At 43.8% G+C, this 27,621-nt stretch overlaps 1 protein-coding gene and 1 non-coding gene across 5 annotated transcripts; one reads left to right on the plus strand and one right to left on the minus strand.

Annotated features, from left to right (window-relative positions):
- The first annotated feature begins 5,171 nt into the window (after positions 1–5,171).
- On the plus strand, positions 5,172–21,672 carry SLC25A51 (solute carrier family 25 member 51). Of its 4 annotated transcripts, none has more exons than XM_072727897.1 (3): positions 5,172–5,309; positions 8,679–8,762; positions 18,086–21,672. In XM_072727897.1, the coding sequence occupies exon 3, from the start codon at positions 18,127–18,129 to the stop codon at positions 19,018–19,020; it is 894 nt and encodes a 297-aa protein (XP_072583998.1). In that variant the 5' UTR covers positions 5,172–5,309; positions 8,679–8,762; positions 18,086–18,126; the 3' UTR covers positions 19,021–21,672. The 4 variants fall into 4 exon arrangements, with proteins under 4 accessions (XP_072583998.1, XP_072583999.1, XP_025868938.1 ...); XM_026013153.2 differs by lacking the exon at positions 5,172–5,309 and adding an exon at positions 5,452–5,855; XM_072727898.1 differs by lacking the exon at positions 8,679–8,762.
- On the minus strand, positions 7,003–7,049 carry LOC112930893 (small nucleolar RNA SNORD42). Its single transcript, XR_003237227.1, has one exon. It is a non-coding gene; the product is annotated as a small nucleolar RNA SNORD42 (small nucleolar RNA).
- Positions 21,673–27,621: the final 5,949 nt, after the last annotated feature.

Genomic DNA, 27,621 nt, shown 5'->3' on the forward strand with positions numbered 1-27,621 from the left:
TTGTATTTCACAAGTATGTGTCACTTAAATGCCAAGTAAGGTGTCCCATGATCCCACCCAGAGGTCAGCAACTGTTCTGAGCCCTGAAAGCTACCAGGGGGCCTAAGCCCTGCCCGCAGGTGTGCCTGGGACAAAGGCAACGTTGGAGGATAGGAACAAGGTCAGGGAGAATGAGAGGCCTGGTGTCTCCTTCCTTACACACTCTTTCCCATCCTCTGTTTATTCTGGAGGCTACTTTGTTTAAATTCTAGTCTTGAATTGTAAGTCACCTCTCCCAGGTAGCCTTCCCTGATTGCATCTATTGCATTTTTGTTCTCCTATGGATATTCATAGATCTTGGTATGTGCCTGTCTCAAGTACTAAGGGTTTCTCCTTAGGGCTGGACCCTCTGAGCTCTATGCTCTTTCACTCATACCTTCTTGAGCCCTGCAGACTCCTGTGTTTTGAACTTTAGGTGACTATTATGGGTCAGGCTATCAATGTAGAGCTGTTGCTCCCCAAATTGCCTGAGAAGAATCACCTGGGACTTGTGTTAAATATACACAGGCCAAACTGTTCTCTCCCCTCGAAATTCTCATTTTGTAGTAGGTCTGACATGGGACTGGGGATCTATTTTTTTTTTTAATTTTTTATTTATTTATGATAGTCACAGAGAGAGAGAGAGGCAGAGACACAGGCGGAGGGAGAAGCAGGCTCCATGCACCGGGAGCCTGATGTGGGATTCGATCCCGGGTCTCCAGGATCGCGCCCTGGGCCAAAGGCAGGCACCAAACCGCTGCGCCACCCAGGGATCCCCAGGGACTGGGGATCTATTTACCAACCTTCCAGGACCTAGAATCTAGTTTTTCAATCTGTAAAGTGCATACAAATCACCTGGTCTCAGTAACGCAGATCTTTGTGTCCTAGGTCTGGGGCAGGGCAGGAAGAGTAATTTCCAGCAAGACCCCGGGGGTGATGTCAATTGCTGCAGATCCAAGATCACAGGCGGCTTTGCCAAGTTCAGGTGACTCTTATCTTTAGGCCTGCTGGAGAAGCCAGGATTTGGTGCTGTTCTCAACCTCAGCACACTTGGGTAGCTTTTAAAACATACTAAGGTCCAAAAAAAAAAAAAAACCAAACAAAGCAAAACACAAAAAACTTTAAAAACCCCAAACTATACTAAGGCCCAGATCCTACTACAGACCAATTTAAATCAGAATCACTGAGGTTTAAAAAAAAAAAATCACTGAGATTTTTCGGTTTAGTTTTTAAAATTTTGAATAATCAGATGTTGAGACTCATGGATTTCATGGGTCCCCCACCAGTATGGAAATACATTAACGAACAAATGTAATAGAATAGACCATCCCATGGGCTTGTGGGCTAGGACTTTTGACTCGATTACGTGCACTGTATATACAGATCATGTAAGTTGCTAGAGCAACGTGGGTTTGAAAATGAGTGGGGACGTGAGCATGTCCCAGAGTTCACAGACAAGCCATGGGGACAGACAGACAAAGAATTCAAGGACACCTTGGCTCCCCCCACCCACCACCACCAGCTGGGTCTGACAGCACAGTGGGGAAACAGTAAGAAGCCTCTGTATAAGCTGAGCAATGAAGAGTTAACAGGACTATGTCATGAAGCAGGCAGGGCCTTCCAAGCACAGAGGACTCAATGTATGCAGTTTGGAGGTGTGTAAAAGATCACCACAGGTTCAGGGAAGGGAGCCAACGGCGGTTGGCCTTGTATCTGGAGCCTGGGGGTGTGAAGGGGAGTGGCAGAGATAGGCCCAGATGATTGCAGGGACCTGGGGAATGTGAGCTGAAGAGAAAGGAAGGTCGCTGACCCCTTGCTAGGGAATAACCACACAGGTGACTTTATCTTGGCTCACAGTAGCCCAGACGCCACTGATAGATTGTGTAAAGCTTTTTTTTGTAGACATAAGGGCCCATGTAGTAGCCTGAGGGCACTAGACAACTTTCTAGAAAGCGTTTGGCAGGAGTAGGGGAGTAAAGGGTGCTTCAGCAAAGATCCATCAGCAACACTCCTAAGTCCCTTCCCTAAGATCCCAAGCCCTCTTGGGCAAACACCCTTTTTCTGCCAAGCACTGAGTTGGAATTGCCAGAAACAAGGCAAACAGCTTTATCCTAGGGAGCTGGTAGTGGGAATGGGATTCACCCTCGCAAATGACTATAACATAAGGCAGGAGCTTGGAGCTGCCCCAAACTTGGTGCTATGGGAAGGCAAAGGAAAGAGCCAATTTTGCCTGGGTTGGTCAGAGGCTTTTCCAAGAAGGCAAAGAGACTTGAAGGGTTAACCTTTTTAACTGGTAAAGAGTTGGGCCCCGGTATGGCTCAGTTGGTTAAGCATCAGCTCAGGTCCTGGTCTCAGGGCCATGAGATCAAGCCCTGTTTTGAGCTCTGCACTGAGCAAGGAGCCTGCTTAAGATTCTTGATTTCCAAAAAAAAAAAAAGATTCTCTCTTTCCATCTCCCTCTGCCCCTCCCTGCCCTCTCTCTCTCTCTAAAATAAATAATTCTTTTAAAAAATGGGTGAAGAGGGGATCCCTGGGTGGCGCAGTGGTTTGGCGCCTGCCTTTGGCCCAGGGCGCGATCCTGGAGACCGGGGATCGAATCCCACGTCGGGCTCCCGGTGCATGGAGCCTGCTTCTCCCTCTGCCTGCCTCTCTCTCTCTCTCTCTCTCTCTCTCTGTGTGACTATCATAAATAAATGAAAATTAAAAAAAAAAATGGGTGAAGAGTCAGGTAGCCCAGGTGGCTCAGTGGTTTAGCACTGCCTTTAGCTGAGGGTGTAATCCTGGAGACCCAGGATCAAGTCCCACACCAGGATCCCTGCATGGAGCCTGCTACTCCCTCTACTTGTGTCTCTGTGTGTCTCATGAATAAATAAATAAAATCTTAAAAAAAAAATAAATGGGTGAAGAGTCGATGGTAAAAGGGGGGAAGAGGCTTAAGGAACCAAGGATTTGCAAAACACTGAGAGACTGCACATGGCTGAAGCACAGAATGTCATGGTGCATGAGGTGGACAAACAGGCAGAGGGACCAGGAGTCCAGATCTGCCCTCACGCCAGGTTAAGAGGTCTGGATTGATTGGGGGAGGCGAGAGGGAACCATTGGAGGTTTTTAACCTGAGGAGTGAGATGATCACAGGTAGGTTCTAATATCCTCTAGGATCTAATCTGACAGCTGATGTGTAGGCTAGAGAATGGAAGAATTGGAAGATGAGGCCAGAAAAATGAAAGGCTAACTTTATGATGAATCCTGAATCAGAAAATAGAAGGTTTTGAGTTCCAACGTTCATAGGTCCAAGAAGAGCCAGTTAAGGGCCTGGGGTGTCTCTGACCAGGAAGTAAGAGCGGGAGGGGCAGAGGTCTGCACTGCGGCCTGCAGCACGGGGGTTCCTGTTGGCCTGGGAATTCCTTGGAGTCTGTTGTGCCCTAACTGCATATTTAACTTCAATCTTTCCCTTTTCTTCCGGTTTTACCACAGGAGACTAAGTCCATTCTAATCTGGAATGAATTATTTATGTGTCTAAACACTCTGGATGCCAGTGTGATTTATTTATATTTCGAATAATACAACTGAATAGGAATTCACACAAGACAGGGAAAACATAATTTTGAAGTGAATGCCCTTCCCCAACTATTGCCTGGTTTATCATTGCAAACCAGTGCGGCCTTGTCATTATCCTACGGGGCCCCGAATCTATCCCTGAACACTAATTAGATGCCAAGTGCCTCTGTCTGACAGGCAATATTTGGACTATCAGACCCCACCACCTGACCTTTTACAATCTTATCTCCTGCTACTATGACTTTCTCCACTAGTCCAAATTCCAAGTCATTCAACCGAGGCCCAGTTCAAACACCTCCTGCCCTATGAAGCTATCTGTGGTGATTCCCTCTCAAGGGGAAAGGCCCCTCATGCTTCCGAATTTTCAGAGTCTTTTGTTTTTATATATAAACATTAGACTTTAAGATCCCCCAGGGGAGCTGGGGCATGAACAATGATACACAGCAGGTACCTCCGGAGAGTTTGCTGAAAGTAGGTAGCATTGGTCTCCTGCACCCCAAGCAGCCGAGCAGCAGCCTGGTTCAAGCAGACCAGACAAAATCTCAGAGATGATATCTATAAAGTGCTGTCCAGGGAAAGCCACCCACCCCGGGCTAACCCATGACTAATATGTGGCTCCAGTGGAAGTTGCCTCTTGGGACTAACCCCATGTAAAGTGCCTATTCTTCACACACATTTCAGGAGTCTCCTGAAGACTTTCTCCTCTCCAGACTGACCTTTCCGTTTCCTTCAACCCCTCACACCTCTTGTGTGCCTCAGTTTACAAGTTAGAGCCATTATTCCTAGTGATGCTTACAAAGGCCAAAGGGCTGGTGCCAGGCAAGCATCACTTTTCAGATAGGGGTTTGGACAGGGATTTGGGGCTTAGGAGCCAGGGACCTGTCAGAAGTGTCAGAGCTATTACTTCACCTAAGCCTTCCATTTCCCAGTGCAGTTGAGCCCAAGACCTGTAAGTTGCCTGAGGTTGAAAGGAAGGCGACTTTATTTTTAAAGGTTTTATTTGCCCCATGGTGGGCACAGAGAGGACTTAAAAATAAAATCTTAAAAAAAAAAAACATATAAAGGTTTTATTTATTCATGAGAGACAGAGAGAGAGGCAGAGACATGGGCAGAGGGAGACGCAGGCTCCCCCGGGGCGCCCCATGGGGGACTCGATCCCGATCCCAGGACCCCGGGGATCGGGGCCTGAGCCACCCACGGGCCCCAAAGAAAGACCCTTTAAAGCGATGCGTCCGTCCTGACGCACACACAGGTGTTCCTCCGTGGCCTGCCTATCCGTAGCTGACAAAAGGCCACTCTGAGCGTTCGATGAAACCTAACCCAAGGCTACCGCGGGGAGCGAGGCGGGGCACCCACTACGGCCGACGCCCACCCGCACTCCCGCAGGGGCCCGCTGGAGGACCGTCGGCCGCCCCGCCAGCGGCACGGCGAGGCCACCGTACGGCGCCGAGGGACCGCTGCTCCGGCCGAGGCGCCCCGGTGCCTCCCGGCAGGTGTCGCCAGGGCCCTACACCTGCCCCGCCGCGGCCAGGCGCACTCGGGCGGGGTCACCTGACTCTGCGGGTCCCGAGGGCCGGCGCGCCGGCGTCCGCCTCACGTGATCGGGCCCGGGCGGCGTCGAGCGCGTCACGCTACGCCCCGCGCCCGGGTCGGTCAAGGTCTGCGCCTGCGCGGCCGCTGCTCGCCGGCTCGCGGACCTGCGGGCTGGCGGTACGGGGCGCCCGCGGCGATGGGTGAGTGCGGCGGGCTGGCGGCGCGGGGTGTCCGCCCGGGCGGTGCGCGGGGGGAGTGGGGCGCGGCGGGGCGTGTGGAGAGGCCGCCCCGCCACCCCCGCGCGCCCTCCCGGGCGGGGCCCTCGCCGCCGGCGCTGGAGGAGGCGGCGCTCCCGCCCGGGCTCTGCTCCGCGCCCTCGCGGCTCCCGCCGGGCTTTGCGGGGTTTCGCGGCGTTTCGCGGGGTGTCGCGGGGTTCGCGGGGTTCGCGGGGCGGCTGCCGGAACGAGCCTTCCGGCGAGGAGGCTGTGCGCTGCGGCGGACGCGCCCCTGCGGGGAGGTGCCTCCCGCGGCCCACGAGCCGCAGGGCGGGCAGGGCCGGGCTTTGCCTTCGCCCCGGGGCGGGCGGCGTTGGGCGGCGGGAGGGTCCCTGCCCCCTCCCTGCCCGCCCGGGTGCGGGGTTCTGGGCCCCCCGAGCCGGCTCAGTGTCGGAGACGGCGGGGGCCTCGGGGTGTGCCCAGCCCCCGCCCCTCTCATCGCACTTGGGGGAAATGGACGCCCGGAGGGCGGTAAGTCCAGCCGCAGCGGGTCAGGGCATCTGCGGCGACACCATGTTGCATCGCGTTGTGGGGAAAACTCCGTTGAACGGGGCTGTCGGGGGGCGGGCGGTTTGCTCATTTTAAATCTCTGTACCGAGCGCCGAGCGCAGTTAGGTCGAGCGTGTCAATGCCTCAGTTATGTTTACCTTTGGGCATAACCTTTACTTGGCCGGGTCAGCTCTGCACAGCTGGTCTTAATTCCCACCCTCTGCTCTCTCTACCTGTAAGGAGTGAAACAGAAAGCCCTGTAGTGGCAGGGTTAGGGTAGTGAACTTGCCAGTTTGAGCCTCCTTCCACCCTTCCTCGGAAAGGATTCAGTGAAATCAAAAGGAACCAGAACCGGTCCGGTCCGCTCGTGGCTCCAGACCACAGGTTAGGCACTTCGGATCTGGAGTCACCCTTAGTGCATCTAAAGAAAAAAAAAAAAAATCATAAGCGGCTACCTCCCTGAGTGGAGATCCCTGGTTTCTCCTTTGATAGATTAAAGAGTTGGGTTGGAGAATTGGATTTTTAAAGTAGGGACATTGCTTTGAATATTGTAGCAAGGTAGTGTGACCACTTGGATTGGAACCCAGACTGATCTTGTTCTGGTTGCTGACTCAGACTTGCTGACTGGTAGGAGTTCGCATCCTTTGAGAATTACACTTGTTCCCGCCCCCCCCCCCCCCCCCCCCCCGTTTTTGCACAAAGACCTTTGTGCTAGGATCACATCTGGGCCTTGCTTATACGTGTGTGGGCTGTAAATTTCAGCGAGCGGTTAGACTACACTGTAATTATGCCACAAAATTTTGACACTTGTAGTTGCTTGAAAGTCAGTATTAACTGTACTTCTATTCAGATAGCTCGAGTGTTTTAGGGAGCAAACAGTATAAAATTATGGTAAATTAGTTTTACAGGAAATTGCGAAGAATTACCCATGTTAAGGAATTTAAATATGGAGATCAGTTTAGTAAAGAAATTTAGCTGTGTTCACAGTATAAACAGTATAAACTCTAGACTCCATTGCCACAGAATACTGTGCACATTGTCCTTGCTTCTGTTACCAAATTAAAAATCTGCTTATACCCTCCTGGTGCATAGCATGAAACTAGAAGGAAAACGTCTTTTCACACAAGCATTGGTGGTTTCTTTGAAGACATCACAAGTCTCAGGAGATTAAAATTTAGAGGGAAAGTTTTAAATCTGTGAACTCTAGGAGGGTTTCGTTGCTTTTTTCTATGTCCAGGCCTATTTATTAAAATTTGAGGCTCTAAATGTAGTGATTTTTTTAAAAATATTTTATTTATTTATTTATTTATTCATAGAGACACAGAGAGAGAGAGAGAGGCGTGGAGACACAGGCAGAGGGAGAAGCAGGCTCCAGGCAGGAAGCCTGACGTGGGGCTCGATCCCAGGTCTCCAGGATCAGGCCCTGGGCTGCAGGCGACGCTAAACTGCTGCGCCACTGGGGCTGCCCTACAGTGATGTTTTTAAAATATCTTAAAGCAATTATATACAAGGGTCAGTAAACAGCTAACTTCTGCTAGCCACAGTTTTCTGTTTAATAAGTCTCCATTGTTACAAAGAACCATGACAAACTAGATGAATTAACTTTAATTTGCAAAATTTTGGAAACTAAATCATTCCAGTAAAAATTAAAAGTGAACATGGACAAAATTTGGTTGGTCGTGTGTACAAATAACTTAGTTTGTATTATCAAGGAGCAGTAGATTGTTAAACAGTTTGCAGGTGGTGGTTTTAGAATTTAAAATGCATCGTTATGTATTCAGTATGTAAACGAAATTTCTTATATTTGTAAATTGTCACAATATGGTATATAATCTGAGTATTCTTGCAGACTTTATTATTCTTTAGTCCTGAGATGCTGAAGAAGAACACAGCATTACATCGATATAAAGCATTTCTTTTTAAAATGCTCAGTTGTTTTTAAAATGTTGGTTAATCTTAGATTGGCAAGTGTGTGTCAGCTAAAACAGTAAAAAGTGAGGATGTAGAAGACTAAGTGATTAATAATTATCAGATTCTACCCTAACTACTTTTTAAGCATCTTTAGACTTTTTTTTTAAAACTAGAAATGCCATGGGGGGGGGGGGGGGATGCCATTGGTTTCCTTAACTGGTTAGGAGCACAAAATGTAACGGGAGGAAGGTATGTTTTAAGCAAATTTAAAAAGCTGTAGGTGTGGGGTTTTTTTTTTTTTCTGGTTCTCCCTAAGTCAGATAAATAAGATATGCATAAAAATGATGGAGGAAGAAGTGCTGTCCTACACAAGAAATGTATCCTGAATTAAAGGCAACAGCTGTTGAAATAGGAATTAGCATAATAAAGTAAGCAACAGGTTAACAGTTTTAAAAATTGAGTTTTCAGGGTGCCTGGCTGACTCAGGGTGCGTGCTACTCTTAATCTCGGGGTTGTGGGTTTGACCTCATGTTGGGTGTAGAGATTGCTGAAAAAAAAATCTTAAAAAAAAATGGAGTCATCAAATGCTGTGTGGCACAATCTAGACTATATAAATTACTGAAGTACTGTTACCTAGGAAGGAGGAAGTCTGTATGGCTTTTAGCAAGAATGCTTTTCCAGAAAATCAAATCAAAACAATGCAGTCAGCAAATTAAGGAGGCTATAGCTAGATATCAGAACTACGGCTTCTCATATCTGTGCTACAAGATCCTGTTTATCCAGAATGAACTAAAATTTCAGGACAAAACAGGGAATTTTAGAGAACATTTCTTTACCCATTTTAAGTTCTTTGCTTCTTTCTCCCCCACCCCCACCCCCGCACCTGCATTTCAGCATGATCTAGCAGAAAGATGGCTACCATTGGTTACTATATTTTTCTTTCTGTGGCAAGACTGTCATGGAGCCTGGATATTTCAGGTTTGTATGTATCTCTTACATTGTTCTGTTGTGGTCAAAAACTTAGTAATGGACTTGGTGTACTCAGCTTGCTGCTGCTTTATTCTCCCACTAATAAAGGTCAGCTTCAGGGTGAATTAATCATCAAATCTTTTGAGATTGGACGGCCAAATATTAGGATCCACCCTTGTATGATCCTTTTGTGGGCCACTAGGAAGATGCTCTTCTCCAAGCATAAACAAAGGATATGATAAGACACACAAAGCCAAAGCAGGGTTGGATTCTGGAGTTGGGCACAATCAAATTCGAAATCAATGCCACTATGTTGAAGAAACAGGAAATGATGCAAATGATGAGGCAACCATCAATTAGACCAAAATTTTCCACAGAGTATCTTAAAGAGTAATATTAAAAAGTTTTGCTCAAGGGCGCCTGGGTGGCTCAGTCAGTTAAATATCTGTCTTTGGCTTAGATTATGATCTCAGAGTCCTGAGGTCAAGCCCCATGTTAGGCTCTCTGCTCAGTGGGGAGTCTGCTTCTCTCTTTCCCTCTCTGCTCTCCACCCCCCTCAAATAAATCTTTAAAAATAAAAAAAAGTTTTGTTCAAAGGAAAATGCATCTCCTGGAACACTCAAATTATGAAACGAAGAATAAATAAAAATAAGCATCTGACTGAAGAAATTAGAATACAGTAAACCTAGACAAAACAAAAGAGATAAAGAGGAAAAACAGCTTTAAAAACTAAAAAATACTAAAATAGGTAATTTTGATAAGGTTTACATCGTTGACCAGCATAAGGAGGAAAAAGTGACAGATTGTTTTTATAAAGCCAATGGAACATTGACACTTGATCTTGGCATGAAGATGGTACTAAAATTGGAAATTTGATATGTTCTAGTGATGTGAAATTTTAAAATACTAGCAAATGGTATCCAGTGATACATTAAAAAAATATTTCACCGTGGCCAAGGAGGATTCATACCATTTTATAAGGGCAAGAAATTAATAAGAAATAATGGTAATGTATAGACAAATACATTAGAGGAGAAGAATAAGTCATCCTTGTTGACTACTTCTAGTGCTCGACTATGCTTTTGGATGCTTTATGTGTAGTAACTCAAGTAAGTGAGCCAACCTATGAGGTAGGTAACATCCTTATTTTATAAACGAGGAAATTAAGCCATGGAGCCATTGAGGAACTTAATGAAGCTCACACATTGTTAGGTGGCAGAGCCAGGATTTGAACCAAGGCTGTTAGCTACAACTCAGAAATGTTGCACTAGTTCTGTCTCCAGTATTCATACGATCATCTCGGTAGCTCCCTAAAAGCATTTGACCAAAATTTCTGTGGGAAATTTTGGTGGGAAGTAGTGGTGGTAGTGGTGGGAAGGCTTTGAAAGTGGTTAAATTTCAGTAAAACAGGAATAAATGTGTATTCCCTTCCACATTTGAAAACTAAGCCCTTATTGGTTGATTATTAGTACTAGAAAAATGGAATCCAGTTTTAATGGGAAACAATTTTGTAGTAAATAGTGGGAGAAAGAGGCTTACATTAAAAAGATCCACTAGGGATCCTTGGGTGGCTCAACGGTTTAGCGCCTGCCTTTGGCCCAGGGCGTGATCCTGGAGTCCCGAGATCGAGCCCCACATCAGGCTCCCTGCATGGAGCCTGCTTCTCCCTCTGCCTATGTTTCTGCCCCTCTCTTTCTCTATCTGTGTCTCTCATGAATAAATTAATAAAATCTTTAAATAAAAATAAAAATATACACTAAGGATGAATGCAGAATGAAGTTTTGGGGGTTTTATTTTTATTTATTTTTTAAAGGTTTATTTATTTACTCATTCATGAGAGACAGAGGGAGAAGCAGGCTCCCTGAAGGGACCTGATATGGGACTTGGTCCAAGGACCCTGGGATCATGACCTGAGCCAAAGGCAGACGTTAAACTGTTGAGCCACCCAGGCGTCCCCAGTTTTGGGATTTTTAATGTAATTTATCTGATGAAATTATGTGATAGCTCTAGAAAAATGTTTTGCTTCGTATTTGCAGCATAGTCCTAAAGGTGCGTAGGAATAGATGCTGAACCGGGAGGGTTATTTGAGTGGGTACAGATTTTATTGGGGTCAGTTGATCAGTAAACATTTTTGTGTCATGGTAATCTGTTTCCCTGTATAAACTTGAAACTACTAGGACTTGGATTATAAATACTTTATGACAACTTCCTGTTTCTCACACCAAAAGCCAGTGTCATGCTTAACAGTAATTTCTAGCAAAGTTCCCATAAATATCAAGAAAAATATAAGAGTATCCACTATTAGTATAATTTAATTTTGTTCAGGAAGTATTTGCCAATCTAATAAGCCAGAAGAAAGATACATATTATAGAGAAGTCAAAATTTTTTGTGGTATTTTATAGTGGAAGCTGAAGCAAATCCAGTCCAAAAAATTGGGAAAATAGCAAGAGGATATGGTAAGTTGGCTGGTTCTAACCTTAATACGCAGGAATTGGTAGTTTTCCATAGGCAGATGAAAACCAGTTCAAAAATTAATTGGAAGGAAACAGCCCATTTGTGAGAGCAACTAAAAAGGTAAAATACTAGACATAAGAAATACTCAAGAGGGCACCTGGGTGGCTCAGTCAGTTAAGCATCTGCCTTTGGCTCCAGTCATGATCCCGGGGTGCTGGGGTTGAGTCCTGTGTTGAGCTCCCTGCTCAGCGAGGAGCTGCTTCTCCCCCTCCTCCCCATTCATGTTCTCTCTCACCATCTCTGTCGCTATCTCTCTCAAATAAATTAAATAAAAAATCATTAAAAAAAAATTTCACAATCTGGGGGCACCTGAGTGGCTAAGTTGGCTAAGCCTGCAACTTGATTTTGGCTCAGGTCATGATTTTAGGGTCCTAGGATCCAGCCCCGCATTGAGCTCCTTGCTCAGAAGGGAGTCTGCTTCTCTTCTCCCTCTCCCCCTGTTCCTCTTGTTCGTGCTGCGTGAGTGCACATGTTCTCTTCTCTCTCATATCTTTAAAGAATAAAAGAAATATTCAAGATCTCTATGAAAATTTTTATAAATGCTACTAAAGTTTGTAAAAAGACACAAAAAAGAAGACCTCATATTCCTGTAAAGGACAGTTTAATTTTGGAAGAGTGACAGGTCTTTAAATTTATCTATGAAGTTGCTTTCTCTGTAAGATGTCAACAAGATTTTTGGGAGGAATATAACAAAGATACACTAAAGTTTACCAGGAAAAGTGTGAAAGCCAGGAAAACCGCTAATTCTGAAAAGAGTATGGGGAAGCACTACCAGATGGTGACAAGCATCCTACTATCATAGTGGGTCAGAACAGGTTGGTGCTAGAGAAGTGCTGGGCTACTCGCAGAGCAAGTGCAGACATATGCACACATGTTCATGGGCACTGATCACTTCCATAGGCAATCTCTTCTCTTTGCCTCCTTACGCAGAAATTCCAGAGATTACAGTATGGTTCCTAAGTGAAACTATGAAAGTTATAGAGTGAAGCATGGATTGATTACTTGTTCATAATATTAGAGTGAATGAAGGTCTTCTGAGGATGTAAAGCCTAGAGACAAAGAGCATAGATTTATTTATTTTTAAAGATTTTATTTATTCATGAGAGACACACAGAGAGAAAGAGGCAGAGACACAGGCAGAGGGAGAAGCAGGCTCCATGCAGGGAGCCCGACGTGGGACTCGATCCCGGGTCTCCAGGATCAGGCCCTGGGCTGAAGGTGGCGCTAAACTGCTGAGCCACCGGGGCTGCCCCAAGATCATAGATTTAATATCAAAATTAAGAACTTCAGTATCACAAAAATAATAAAGTAGGGAAAATATTTGCCACAATTTGATTAATAGAACTAGGAATAATTTTCTTCATATATGAAGATTTTACAAACCAGAAAAGTTTTTTTCTACCTATTAGAAATGTGGGTATGAAATTTTCACATTAGAAATGTGAAATTTAGTAAACTCATATGGTCAAAATGAAAAGTGCTGTAGTTTAATCGAAAATTTTAAATGACAAAGATTTTTTACACATCAGAGGGTTAGAAATTGCAGTTTAATACCTGGTGCTGGAAATGATGGGGAACTGGTATTGACTGGCATACATGTGATGGAAGTATAAATCATCCTATTTTCTGGGGGCAATTTGGAGTAGCTATCAAAACGTTTCTGAGCCAGTAATGCCATTCTAAAGATTTATCCTACAAATAAACTTGCAAGAGTTCACCCAGGTAAGGTGTAGGTACAAGGTTGCCCAATGCAGCATTCTTTAAAAGAAGTAAGGGAAAAAAACAAACTTAAAAACGGACCAAAATAGGAGACAGAAAAAATTATATATAATACATCTAATTATTAGAATGTTATATATACAATCATTCAAAATATGGGGATATCTCCATGCTCTTACTAGAAAATCTTATTGTGAAATGTGGGTGTCACTAGCAGTGAGCTGATTGGTAAAGAGGCTTTTCCACTAGTCAGGCTGGACGCAGCCCTGAGCCAGGGCAATGAGCTTAAAGGGGGGAGATGTCTGTATATGTAACTGATTTATAACAACTTTATTTTCTCTTTAAAAAAAAAACAAAACATCTTTTTATAATGTTTAACGTGTAAATTTTTTTCCTAAAACAGTAATATATTTCTTTTGTGCATTTTCATTTAAATGACTCATTTGGTTTTTTGGATCTGTAAGCAGCCCAACTCCAAGGAATCTGGCATCTCTGAGTCAAGCATAAGTCATTACTTAACAGTTTTAATACCTGCTAAAATTAGAAATAATTCCTGTTCCTCAGCCAGGCCTTTGATTATTTACACTGCAGAGGAACAATTTTTACTGCCCCTTTAAACCGATTCACACTAGCGCTGAGGAGCATTAAGATGTAAGTCGCTGCCTTCAGCACTTTGCCAAAGGGGAGAGCATGTTCTTCATGAACAAAGTGTTCTGGTGCGCAGAGGTGGTGTGGCTCTCCTGCTTTTGGGGATGGATGCTGTAAGTAGGGGACTTGGTGCCCAGGAAAGTTTCCTGACCCCTTTCAGGACCTTCCTTCGGGCAGAGTTTGGGCCTGCAGTGGTTTCCAGTAACAGTTTTTCTCAGCTGAGGAGTTTAGGTTTTCTAATAGGAACATGGAGCAAGCCAACTGGAACTCCAAAACAAAGAGACTTTAGGCCAAAGTGTTCAGTGTTTCATTTTCTTCTTAGTCTATCTTGTGGGAAGAGGACGCACAGACCCTGGTGTGACACACTTAATGAAAATAGCTTGTTTCCATTTGCTTCACATGAGAAAGGAAAAATATAGTGCACAGTAGTGTCAGCAGGTCTTGGGATCTTCCTGAGGGTCTCTCCTAAAGCTGGTCCAAGGCTGCTTCCCCATCCTCCTCTGCCCACTCACCATTTTTCCACCCACATTATGCTCCAGCAGAACGTATTTGAAAAGTTTCTCAAGAACACGACACTGCAGCTCCTTTGACACAAGACCTACACCTTCTTCTGTGCCGCCACCTTTAGCTGAGTGTGCTTTACCCTGTTTGCCCACTGTCCTGTCCTGTCACTGTCTCTAGATAGCTTGTTAATGTGGGGCCTTTATACACCTTGTGCGTATATTTCCCTGCTTTCATTTATCACACTGTAGTCTAATTATTTGCATGTCTTATCTCTCTCGAGGCCAGGGTTCTTGTTTATCTCTAATCTCGGATACACAGGGCAGTGCCTTTGAATAGTTGGGTGAATTTAATTTTCTTAGTATGCTAAGAGACCAGTGTAAGAGCAGCAGAAGAAATCCCCAACAAAAATAAATGAAAATCTTGACAGTGTTATCCTGTAAGTCTGAATGAAACTGGAAAAACTTTTTTTTCTTAAGATTTTACTTAGTTTCTTGAGAGAGGAGGAGAGAGCATGAGTAGGTGGTAGGGGTAGAGGGAGAAGCAGACTTCCTGCTGAGCAGGGAGCTTGACATGGGGCTTGATCCTAGGACCCGGACATCAGGACCAGAGCCAAAGACAGATGCTTAACCGACTGAGCCACCCAGGCACTCCAGAAAAAGCATTTTTTATTACAAACTTAAGGAGGAAGGACACCACTGGGAAGGCTGATGTTTGTTGACTGGACCCTGACTGCCTTGCTCCCTGTGCCACCCCTCCCCTCTCCTCCCCTCCCCTCCCCTCCCCTCCCCTCATTGTTGTTAAGACTCTAGCTGACTTTCACTTTGGTTGTGCAGGGTAGATGGCATCTGCCTTGGTTCTAAGTGTGGAAGCTGAGCCTCAGAGAGGTACAGCAAACTGTCTTAATTGGTCTGTCAGTGTCGCCCTTTTGTCATCCTCATTAGACCTTCATTATCTTCATCTGTTAACTTAAAAAATACAGAAAAGGAAAACAGCATTATTGTGAAATTGAGAAAATATGACCTGCCGTTTTTTTTGACATAGATAAAAAAAATAGCATTGTCACTTGTCAGTAAAAAGTAATCTTTTTATACCATTTACTGATCAAAAGATTCAACTGCTACCTAAAATTTCATTAACATTTTTAAAAATTCAAACTGCTGAACCTAAAATACTCTTATTTTTATTTTTTTAAAGATTATTTATTTATTTATGATAGAGGCAGAGACACAGGAGGAGGGAGAAGCAGGCTCCATGCTGGGAGCCCAACTCAGGACTCGATCCCGGGACTCCAGGATCGCGCCCTGGGCCAAAGGCAGGCGCCAAACCGCTGAGCCACTCAGGGATCCCCTACTCTTATTTTTAACATCCGTATGACATCCTGTCAGGTGGCTACATTTTCATTTATTAATTGGGCATGAATTGTTGAGCATTTAATTTTTATTCAGTGTTTCTCTAAAGAGCATTGTTGTGACCGTCTTGTAGTTGAAGCTTTGTGTACCTCTTGTATGAATAACTATTTCCCTAGGCTGTCCTCCTAGAGGGGAGGTGATGGTTGTGGATGTGTGTTCTATGTTTGATGTTAAATTTCTGTGGCTCCTGTAGCAATAAGCTCCCCAGGAACTGGTTCTGATTCTTTTCTATGTTTTAACTCTGCACTGCACTTCACAGTAATTGCATTTTAAAATCTGTCATGAATGCTCCACAGTTGATAGCAACATGTATGAAACTATACCCATTAAGCAGTAACTCCCTGTTGCCCTTTCTCCAAGCCCCTGGTAACTCCCATTCCCCTTTCTGTCTCTATAAATTTGACTGTTTTATGTACTTTATATAAGTCATACAGTACTTGTCCTTTTATGACTTGTTTCACTTCATGTTCTCAGTGTTCATCCATGTCTGATAGCATGTGATGGGATTTCCTCCCTCTCTAAGGCCACATGGCATTCCACTGTATGTGTATACACCAAGTCTTGTTTATCCACTCATCCATCAGTGGACATTTCTGTTGCTTCCACCTTTTGGCTGTTGTGAGTACTACTGCTGTGGATGGGGTGTCACATACCTCTTGAGACTCTGCTTTCAGTTTTTAACAGATACATACCTAGGAATGGGACTGCTGAATCCTATGGTAGTTGTTTGTAGTTCTGTTTTAGTGGCTGCGTCATTTTGCATTCTCACCAGGGACTCTACTTCTCCACATCTCTACCAACTCTTGTTTTTTGGTTTTTTATTTTTATTTTTTTTTAAAGATTTTATTTATTCCTGAGAGACAGGGAGAGAGAGGCAGAGACACACAGGCAGAGGGAGAAGCAGGCTCCACGCAGGGAGCCCGACTTGGGACTCCATCCCAGGTCTCCAGGATCACACCTTGGGCTGAAGGTGGCGTTAAACCACTGAGCTACCCAGGCTGCTGGGCTTCAAATCTTCAGCAGTCTGATATACAGCCACTTTGTTCAGGGCAGCCTCCCAGAGTCACTGCCATCCTTTGGTATGATAGCAGGAACATGCACCCTGCAGTCAGACACAGCATGCCAGTTCCACCAGTTACTTTCTGTACCTCGAACAAAGGAGAGTATTGGTTTTTTCATTGGTAAAACTGGGAAAATAATGTTTATTTGATGCAGTTGTTTTGAGAATTAAATATGTGAAAATACAGTATAGTACATACTTGCAGGCCTTCCATGGCCTTATTCCAGCTTCTACCTCCCAAAATGCATGCTTAGAGTCCCTTATCCACAGCACATATTTATCATACAAAGTATTTACATTGTGGTGTATTTGTTTACCTTGGCAGTCTCCTATAAATTGTGAGTTCTTTGCTTTTGAATCTCTAGCATTTGGCAGAGGGCCTAGTCCAGAGTAGACACTAAGTGTTAATGAACAATGAATGAATGCATATTTTGCTATTTTAAGTTCTCAGCAGAGGACTTAAATAAATAAAATAAAATCTTTAAAAAGGGGGGGGAGGAATCCTGAGACCAAAAAATTTGAGACTACAGGACTAGTTCATACGTACTATACAAGACAGTATATATGATTATCCTTCCACACAAAGACTTAACTTATTCATGAGAGGCAGAGAGACCAAGACACAGGCAGAGAGAGAAGCAGGCTTCATGCAGGGAGCCTGATGTGGGACTTGATCCTGGGACTCCGGGATCACACCCTGAGCCAAAGGCAGATGCTCAACCGCTGAGCCACCCACACATCCCTCAGGACCCCTTTACACTTAAAAATTATTGTGACCCTAAAGAGCCTTTATTTAGGTGGATTAGTGTTTATGGTCTTAGAAATCAAAGTTTTAAAATTAATTCACTTTACTTATTTTAAAGATAAATTGCAAGAGTAGGAGGAAGGATGAGAGGCAGCAAGGGGAGGGAAAGGGACAAGCAGGTTCCACCCTGAACGCAGAGCTGGATGCAGGGTCTGATTCTACAACTCTGAGATCATGACCCAATCCAAAAATCAAGAGTTGGTCGCTCAACCCACTCAACTGACTGAGACACCAGGTACCCCTGATTCACTTTAAAATAACACATTAACATAGACAACACATGTTCATGAAAAATAACTATTTTCCAAAAAATTAATGAGAAAAGTATGTTTTCCAGTTTTGCAGGTCTGTGTAATGTCTGGCATAAAAGGTAGGTGGAGCTTCCTATCTGCTCCTGCATTGTGTCTGTGATGAGAAGTTGTTATGGTTAAAGTACATAGAGAAAACCCAGCTTCACACAAATATGTGGCTGGAAAAGGAAGGACTTCCTGGACCCCTACAAGGGTGTCAGGGACCCCCAGGGGCCCTCTGAAAATACTGAAAAAACTACTGCTGTAATCTTAAAAGGGAAAATGTGATAGTGTCCAGAAATTAAAGGGTTAAGGAAGGAAGAATTCCACTTGTTTAGCCCTGTATATAATGGCTTAACTGTTGTCATTTTGTTATTCGTAGGTTAAAAATATCCTTCATGAAGAAGAAAGATCTTAAGCAACATGGTGGATTCAGAAGCTCATGAAAAGAGACCGCCCATCCTAACATCTTCAAAACAAGATCTGTCACCTCACATTGCAAATGTTGGTGAAATGAAGCATTACTTGTGTGGCTGCTGTGCAGCTTTCAACAATGTAGCAATCACATTTCCCATTCAGAAGGTGCTCTTTAGGCAGCAGCTGTATGGAATCAAAACCCGGGATGCAGTGCTTCAGTTGAGGAGGGATGGCTTTCGAAACTTGTACCGCGGAATCCTTCCCCCACTGATGCAGAAGACAACTACACTGGCACTTATGTTTGGTCTGTACGAAGACTTATCTTGCCTTCTCCGGAAGCATATCAGTACCCCTGAGTTTGCAACCCGTAGTGTGGCAGCAGTACTTGCAGGCACAACAGAAGCGATTTTCACTCCATTGGAAAGAGTTCAGACATTGCTTCAAGACCATAAGCATCATGACAAATTTACAAACACTTACCAGGCTTTCAAGGCACTCAAATGCCATGGAATTAGAGAGTATTATCGAGGCTTGGTACCTGTTCTTTTCCGCAATGGATTCAGCAATGTCCTTTTCTTTGGCCTTCGAGGTCCCATTAAGGAGCATCTGCCTACCGCCAAAACTCACAGCGCCCATTTGGTCAATGATTTTATCTGTGGAGGTCTGTTGGGTGCCATGTTGGGAATCTTGTTTTTCCCAGTTAATGTTGTGAAAACTCGCATGCAGTCTCAGATTGGTGGGGAATTTCAGTCTTTTCCCAAGGTTTTCCAGAAAATCTGGCTAGAGCGGGACAGGAAGCTGACAAATCTTTTCAGAGGTGCTCATCTGAATTACCATCGATCCCTCATCTCTTGGGGCATAATCAATGCAACTTATGAGTTCTTGTTAAAGATTATATGAAAGAAACTATCAGTTAAGTGCCATTTATTAACTGAATAGATCTAAGAAGAATGTGGTTTGGCATTGTTCCTAATTGGCCAAATATAAGTTGGTGTCATTAGTTCAGGGCACAGTGAATTATGGGCAAAGCTGTTTTCTTGAAGCACCAACAAATTCAGAATAAAAGGTTCTAATAGGAAAATATAAGGGGTTTTTGGTTTTGTTTTTTATCATTATCTGAGAACTTTGGGCTAATTGCCTGGTTAATAGCTGTCTATCTGACTGCTTTTGACAAGGAAAACTAGTAGCCAAGGTATGATTCTTTTTTCCAAAAGTTTTTAAATCTTCTGTATTGAAATGTCAGTGGCCATGACCAGCCAGAGAAAAGGCTCCTAGAGAGAGCCCTGTGAATTCTCAGGCTTCCTTCTCTTACTCCATTTCTTGCTTCTCTGCTCTTAGGAGGAGTTGCAAAGGGTAGTCTTCGTTAAACATAAGCATATACTTGTAGGACAAAGGACAGAGGAAAACAGCTTATTAGATGTAGGCTTTTTATGATAAATTGTTTATATTAGTTTTGAAACTAAGTACCTATTGGGATAGTCCTTACAGACTATTCAGACGTGGTGTGGCCCACCCAAGCAGCTAGTCAAAGCTTCCATTTTGCTAGGTTGGAGAGTTTTGTGTTTAGTTCTGAATATGACCTTAACCCCTCCCAGATGTCCTAATGTTAATTTCACTTATTTCATTGCCAAAACATGAGGAGGCCTAGATTTCGTTACTGGTGTTTCCTCCTGTGAAGAAATTTTATATTAATTGCAAACTCTGGTTAAATCCGTTTCTTTGATTAATTGTTGCCAACTTAAGAGCTTTGGGAGTTTGGGGAGTGTTTTTTCTTTGAGTCATAGTTTGTCATATTGAAGTATCTTGTTCTCTTAAAGCCCTCCTTTAAAAAAAAAAAACCACTTCCATAAAATTGTATTTTGGAAGTCTATTAATGGGATTCTAGATTTCTCTCCCCTGGTTTCTAAGCATTACAGAAGGGAAAAACCTCAAGATAGCTTTCATCCCAGAGTGTTAGCTTTTTTATTTGACTCTTGGAAATAGAGACTTCCATTAGGATTTTTACATTTTGGGAACCCAGTTTTACCATTTTATCATTAAAACCGTAAGACAGTTTGAGATGATAAGATCTAAATAAATACATTTAAAGGATTAATTTTAAATGCTGCTAGTTCATAATAGCTGGGTAGCATACTCATCCCTTACATGACAGAGAAAAACTTACTTGTCAAAGGAATTAGATTTTAAAATATTTTTTCCAGATGAAGCAAAATGCCTCTACCAATTGATTAACTAATAAAATATGGAACATCCTAGAAAAGTAATTTATCAACCTTTTAAAAATCCACATCTGTAAATAAGTAGTTAAGATTGCTTGCCAGCATCTGACATGGCAGTTAGATTTCTTACTATTAGTTTTTCATCATTCTGGGTAATTGCATATGAATATGTGCATACACTGACCAAAATAAAATCAGGGTCTCAGTTGGTAGTTTACTCCATTTCTGGGCAGATAGTCCCAAAAGAGATGTTTACCTCTAAATGCAATATGGCTGGTCGAATAAGCATCCTTCCAACATAAAGGATTGAGAAGCGTTATCAAGCACTTGCCAGGCAGTAATGAGCCTCAGTAGCTTTACAACAGTCCCTCAAAATGTGTTGGAAATGGCAGTTTTCTTTGGAAACCAAGATACAGAGGTGAGGATTTCAGAAAAGGATTTGACACCAAATAAACGTGAGTAGCATCCTTTGGCTTACTGAATTGAGTCTGGCTTTGAATCGGGAGATGAAGGCATCTGGTCTGAGCATCAGTGGTGTGTCTTGGTGATGCTCAGTGGGTGGCAGGTGAGTTAGGGGATGGGCTTCCTTTTGTCTATACACTCCTGTGAGGTGACGGATACTGAAGTTCTAAAGCACTTTGTGAAATACAGATGAAGTGAGAATTTGAAAGGGGATACTTTGGTTTCTGCAATCTCAAACTTGTGGCGTTTAAAAACATTTTGAAGATCGATTTTAACTCCTAATATATTTGGATTTCTTTGTCACTTTTTACAGCTTTTGAAGACCAAACTGTAAATACATTACCAGGGATGGGTTTGTCTTGTCCTATAGACTTCTTAAATTTGACAAAAAATAAACTTGCTTGTGGTAGCCAATAGCTTTGTCTGAACCTTAAAAGAAGTCAAAATGTGTTATTAATAAGAGATTCTAACTACTTGTTTTTACTTTCAGTGTGAACTAGTAATTTTGAAAAGGCAAACCTGATTGAATAACTTTATCTGAAGAGCTTTAAAAGTGGCCTTTCTGTTACATATGTGGCACAGACAGTTTATGAGCACAGGCACCCTGGTCCTGCCTCCCATACTTCATCTCTGATGCCACCAGAGATGTTATGGATTCTATATTTAGAACGCTTGGGGTAGTATGAGCCCTCCGGACTGCATCACAGAGCAAACACAACCTCTCTATGGTGGCAGATTTGTGTCTTTGTTTCATTTGTGGTTGGAGACAGTTGATGTTTTTGTCTCAATACTCACCGTACCTTATGGTTGGTTATGTAATCACTTGCTATATATTGTAAACTGTGCAATAAAACAGAATTGTGTATCTAGAGTCCTCTTTGGAGACCTGAAATTTCCTAGCTCGATTACAGTGGTAATACTCCGTTCTCATGCTGTGCAAACATATAAGGGAATCGGCGGCAGAGAGGATGTGTTTGGAATGGGACTGGGAATGCTTCTGGGTCAGCTTACTGCACTGTGGGAAATGGCAGGTCATTGTGGATGAAGTTGTGTAGGGAGACAAGGGCGGTCAAAGTGAAGGCAAGACCGGAGAGCACATGTGAGGGAAGGGTGAGCGATCAGACTTGACCTCCTTTAAATTAAAATACCCTCTGGTTTCTCATATGTGTATAAATGCGTATCAAAGACTTAACAGGCGTTCTCCTTAAATTTGAGGATTTTTTTTTTTTTCATTTTTAATGTCTTTTTGCTTAATGGTATTTGCTTGCCTAAATGGCTCCCAAATCGTGGAGGAGTCTCTATATGTTTGGGTTTTTTTTAAGTTTCATTATTAAAAGTGGTTAAGCACACAAAGCTGTTTTTCTTTAACATTTTTTAGTTTTGAGACTGAGTTTAAATGAAATTTATTAAGTGTGTCAGTTAACTTTCTTTTGGTAATTATGTTCGGAATAAAGTGGTTTTTTTTTTTTTTAATTTTTTTTGTATTTATTTATGATAGTCATACACAGAGAGAGAGAGAGAGGCAGAGACACAGGCAGAGGGAGAAGCAGGCTCCATGCACCAGGAGCCTGACGTGGGATTCGATCCTGGGTCTCCAGGATCGCTCCCTGGGCCAAAGGCAGGCGCTAAACCACTGCGCCACCCAGGGATCCCTAAAGTGGGGTTTTTTAAAGTCTGTTCTATTTGATCTTCTCTTGTGGTTGGGTTAGAGTTACTAGCACTTTTTTGTGGTGCAGTCTTTTGAGAGAAAACATTTAGCCTACTACTTTGACTCTTCAGCAACTCCACCTGATAATTTGTAGGTAAGACAGTCCTTCATTTATCCATCTTACTTGGTCAAGAGGAGTGCCAGATAAGTTAATTTTCCAGGAGCGCCTGGGTGGTTCAGTCAATTGGACATCTGCCCTCGGCTCAGATGGCTCAGATAGTTCGGGGATTGGGCTCTCCTTGCTTGATGGGGAGTCTGCTTCTGCTTCACCCTCTCCCACTCCCCCTGCTTGTACTCTCTGTCTCACATAAAATCTTTTAAAAAGTTAATTTTCCAGATAGCTTAACTGCAAAGCATATGGTTTTTCCTAAATAAAATAAACTTTTACCTACTGAGTATAAACTTAGCATATTCAGCTTATCAATAATTTCTGTGGTGTGGCATACTTTCAGGGTCACAGTTACCCCAAGCTAAATGATCTGGACGTTTGTGCTTTTTGAGTTTTCTAATATCTCCTTTTGACTTCACAGCTACTCCTGTTAGGAGATGGTGAAATTATACTAGCTATATACTGTTGTGTACACTTCGGATTTTGAGGTGCTCCCTGTCTCCAGGACGGTAGAGGTGGTCTGATGAGGACCACTAGGGAAGGGAGCAGTTGCCACCATAGCGCTTCTAAAACTCCAGTTCAGGGTTGGAATTCATCATAAAAGTGAATATCCTGAACTTTAGAATTGATGAGAGGGGTGTTGTCCACGTCGTCTGATGTATCATTTTAGCCTGCCACAGCCGCCGGGGGCGCAGGGTGAGGGGAGCGAGTGGTGTGCTCCCCCGGGTGTGACTGGGAGTGGGCCGGGGGGACCCTGGCAAGCTGTGGGCTGCTCCGAATCGCCAAGAGGCGGGCGCACAACTTAATCCATTGAGCTTCAGGGGTTTCCAAGGGGGATCTTTTTTCCAGTGAGCATATCTGATTTTGAAGTAGAAATTGAGGATAAAATAGGACTTCGCTATACTCTGTGCCTTCGAGCCATTCTGCACGTAGCAGTAAGAGGAACCTTTCGGACAGCCGATCCAGGCCCTGCTCAGTCCCCGCCCTCAGCCACAGGACACTCTCTCGTCCCGCCCTGTGTCCGTACCCCCAACCCCCCAGCTCAGCACTCCTCCCCATTCACTTAACTCCTGCTGAGGCCTTCCCATCTCTGCTCAAATGTCACTATCTCAGGGAAGCCGGCTCACACTTTCAGGACTCCAGTTCCCTTCTTGTATGTTCTTATGCCACCACCCACCTGTTTTAATTGGACTGATTATTCGATGTTTCCTGCCCTTTTGAGTGCCAGCTCCTTAAGGCTGGGGCTCTGCTGTCACATCTCCGCTCAAGTGCCTGGCCCCGTGTCTGACACCGGTAGAGATCTGGTAAAAAAGAATCAGTCAAAAGAATGAAAGGACAGGTGAATATTTAGGATCATGGCATTCTGGAATATCCTGTCTGACCTTCATTCCTTGATGGGTCCTGGGGGTTCCGTAAGGAAACAACTTTTACCTGGCTTGGGCTGCCATGGTGAAATAACGTAAACTAAGTGGCTTAACCGACAGTGATTTCTCACACAGTTCTGGAAGCTAGGGAGACCAAGATGAGGGTGCCAGCAGACTTGGTTCCTGGTGAGAGGCCTCTCCTTGGTGGACAGACTTCTCACCGTGTCCCCACATGGCAGAAAAAACCTCGTGACCTCATCTAAACCTCCTCACCTCCCAAAGGCCCCACCTCCACATCCCATCATACTGGGGTTAGGCCTTCAACATTTGGAGGCGATACAAACATTCAGCCCATAAGGTGTATGAGCCTAAATGATTGATGAGCCTAACGATCATCTTAAATAGTGTGGACTGCTGCTTTGTTAGAAGTGCCGTGAAGGCAGTGACTTAAGAGCAGACCACTTCTATCATCACTGATCCCTTCATTGCCAACAGAAATAGAAGTTTCGGTTCAGGCATTCTGGGGAACTGGTCATGACTAGTCAGCAGTTCGTTGTGGGTAAAGTAGTGACCTCCTGATCTGAAGCACACCAAAAAATGGGGAATGCGTTGAGTTCTGTGGAGAAGGCTACCTTTGTGTCTCCTGCGACACTAGGACAATGAAACCCATGTCTCTTTCAGGGGTCGCTATACCTACACTTGCTAAGTGGCTCCTGATATAGAGCCTTCTCCCTTCCCATGGGCAAAGAGCAGCTTTGGACCTTCTCTCATACTTCTCTGGGAAAGAAGTAATTGAACAAGAAATTGCCAGGTTCTCCTGGGCTCCTCACTCCCCAGTAAAAAATGGCCAGAGTTTTGAGGAGGTCAGATAGTAGGGAAAAGTGGGTATGTATGGGATCCAAGTACTTTTCATTTGTAATCTGAATGTAAATCATGAAGGTGGGGAGTAAAAGGCTGGCAGGTGTCCTAGGATTGATAGGCCTTGAGAAAGCAGAGGTGACATCCAAGATCAGAGGTTTGCCTTTGATGTTTGGAGCCCTTCAAAGCTGCTGCTGCTTGTGGGCCGGGAACAGAAAGGCATATTGTTTTTGTGTTTGAGGGCAGTACTACATGTATCTGAGTTTATGTTAACTCAAGCTACAGAAAAACAGAATAGCTAATAATTTCAGTTTGTGCCTTTTACAGTTTTTTCCTGGTTTCCTTTGTTCAGCAAATTTCCCATACATCCATCTGCTTAGTACTAGAAAGCTGCCCTATTAAGGACAATAATTTTAAATTAGAAAATTCCAGACTTGTGGAAAACACGGAGAGCGTTGGCTGCCTGAGACAAATGCCAAAGTAAAAATGTAAAGTTCCCTTGATTCCCTACTGGCTCCCGGGCTGGATGAGGTCTGCTCCTGTGGCGTATGGTGACTTCCAACCCCGGTGCGCTCTCCGCGATGTTGTGCTGTATCCTTCAAGACAGTGTGAACTCTCGGAGGGCAGGGACTCTGATCTCCGTATCCTTAGACGAGAGAGGTTCTCATAGTAAATATCTGTTCAACGAATAAATCCTACTCTGATCCCAGATGTTCTCTGGGAACTATTATTAATTATTCTGTTTCAGAGATAACTTTGAATTTCTTAGGAATGTCTTTTTAAAATCTATAGGATTCTATTTATATTGAATTTCTAGAAAAGGCAAATCTGTGCTAGAAGTGGGGGTAGACAGTGGTTGCCTCTGGGAGGGAGGGCAAGGAGAGTGGAAGGGGTATGAAGGAACATTCTGGGGATGATGGTAATACTGTCTTGATACAGGTTTGGGCAACACAGGTGTGTATATTTGTCTGAACTTAGCAGACATACCATTAATACCTCATTGTGTGGAAAATTTAAAGCAAAGATACTGAATTTTAATGATCATGTATTGCTGAGGATTTTTAGGAGGATGGGTACAGGTATCTGCAGTTTATTCAAAATACATAAAAGATTAAAATGGATTGATGGATGGATAGAGTATTAGATTTGTGATAATTAGGAAAACCTTAATGGTCCAATCATGGTCAACAGATGTCCACTGTAAAATTCTTTGAACTTTGCTGTATGTTGAACATTTTCATAATAAAATGCTGAGAGAAATCATTAGGGAGTTTATCATGGTATCTGCTGTCTGCACTGTATTGATTCTTTAGTTTAATTCTTTCAGTGTGTGTATTCCTCTTAAACTTCCATGAAGTGCCCGGATGCCACAGCCATCCTTGCTAGGCGGGAACACCAGCCTGCGGCCCTCCCACCCATCAGAAAGTATGGCCTCCACCTCCTCCACCGCCCCAGACTGACAGGGCATATCCACTTGCTGCTTCCTAAGATTGCCCAGTGGCAAGGGGTCCACTTGCCCCTTGAAAGGAGGGGGGGGGTGGGGATGGATTGTGATTTTCCTGCCAGTACACTGCAACTTTTGGTAAATGTCAGGAAATCCTTCTTTTAGTTACATATGGTCATCAAGTGCTGGCACGTCTGTACACACACATAAAAGACTAGGTCATAACTGCCTAAAGAACATAGAGTGTTTTCAGAACAGATCCAATAGATACTTTGTTTATTTAACTTTTAAGAAGTAATCCTTTCACAATGAAATTTGGATCCTTCATTTTACCCAAAAAGTAATCTTTTATAATAGTTAAGGGTTTCTGCGAATCAATGTCAATGCAGCAGTCCCGCCTACCCATAATTTAAATGGTTTTGGGTGGAGAGCACTATGTCCCCAGGAAAGGTTTAAAAAAATGTTCTGAGTGTGTGTCCTGGTTAAGGTTTCAGGTGTTCCTTTTCTGGATTTATTGTTTGCAAGAGTTGGAGCTATGTACGGCTCACACCAGCCTGTTCGTGTGGCAGCGCTCCTCTTTTTGAGCTAGAAGATAAGCCACACAGCACCAGGTCCGTCCCTGAGAAGGTAAGATGGTCTTATTTAACCTACTGCCCACTGACTTACATGTGCTAAATCGGGGCAGCCTCAGCTCTCAGTGATGGGAGTGCCACCCTGACCAGGGCTACGGAGAATGGCAGACTGATGGGACGAACTGTTGTCCACCTGTAGTAACCTCCAAAGTTAAGATGTTCTCTTAAAAAAGTGTCACTAAACTGGCTTCCTCCATCTACAGAGAGATCCCTGGGATATGTCATCCATGAAAAATTAAATTCTAACTGCATTTTTTTTTTTTTTTTTTGGTAAAGCCAGAGTATGTGTGCACGTGTGCATGGTTGGGGGGAGGGGGAGAGAGAGAGTCCCAAGCACGCTCCACAGTGCATCCCTGAGTAACCTGGAACCAAGAGGCAGCCACTCAGCTGAGCCCCCGGGCGCCCCCTGGCTGCAGTTCTCTATGTCCATAGGTCTCAAATTGTGTCCAGATGTACAGCATCAACTGGGAACTGGTTAGAAGTGCAAAATGAGGGCTCCCACCCCAGACCTCTGAAATCAGAAACTCTGGGTGTAGAACCAGCAATCTGTGTTTGAACAGGCCTTCCAGGTGATTCCAGAGCATTATGGAGTTAGGAGACCATTTTTCATGTCTTCTGCCACAAGGGAGGTAGGGCCTGGAGGAAAACTCAGTGGACGTGAATTTGTGTTTTATTTTTTAAGTAAGCTCTGTGTCCAACATGAGG

The sequence above is a fragment of the Vulpes vulpes genome, chromosome 12 (assembly GCF_048418805.1).
Source record: "Vulpes vulpes isolate BD-2025 chromosome 12, VulVul3, whole genome shotgun sequence".
NCBI lineage: Eukaryota > Metazoa > Chordata > Mammalia > Carnivora > Canidae > Vulpes > Vulpes vulpes.

Coding starts and splice junctions, on each gene's coding strand:
- SLC25A51 (XM_072727897.1), top strand. CDS start 18,127: ATGGTGGATTCAGAAGCTCATGAAAAGAGACCGCCCATCCTAACATCT.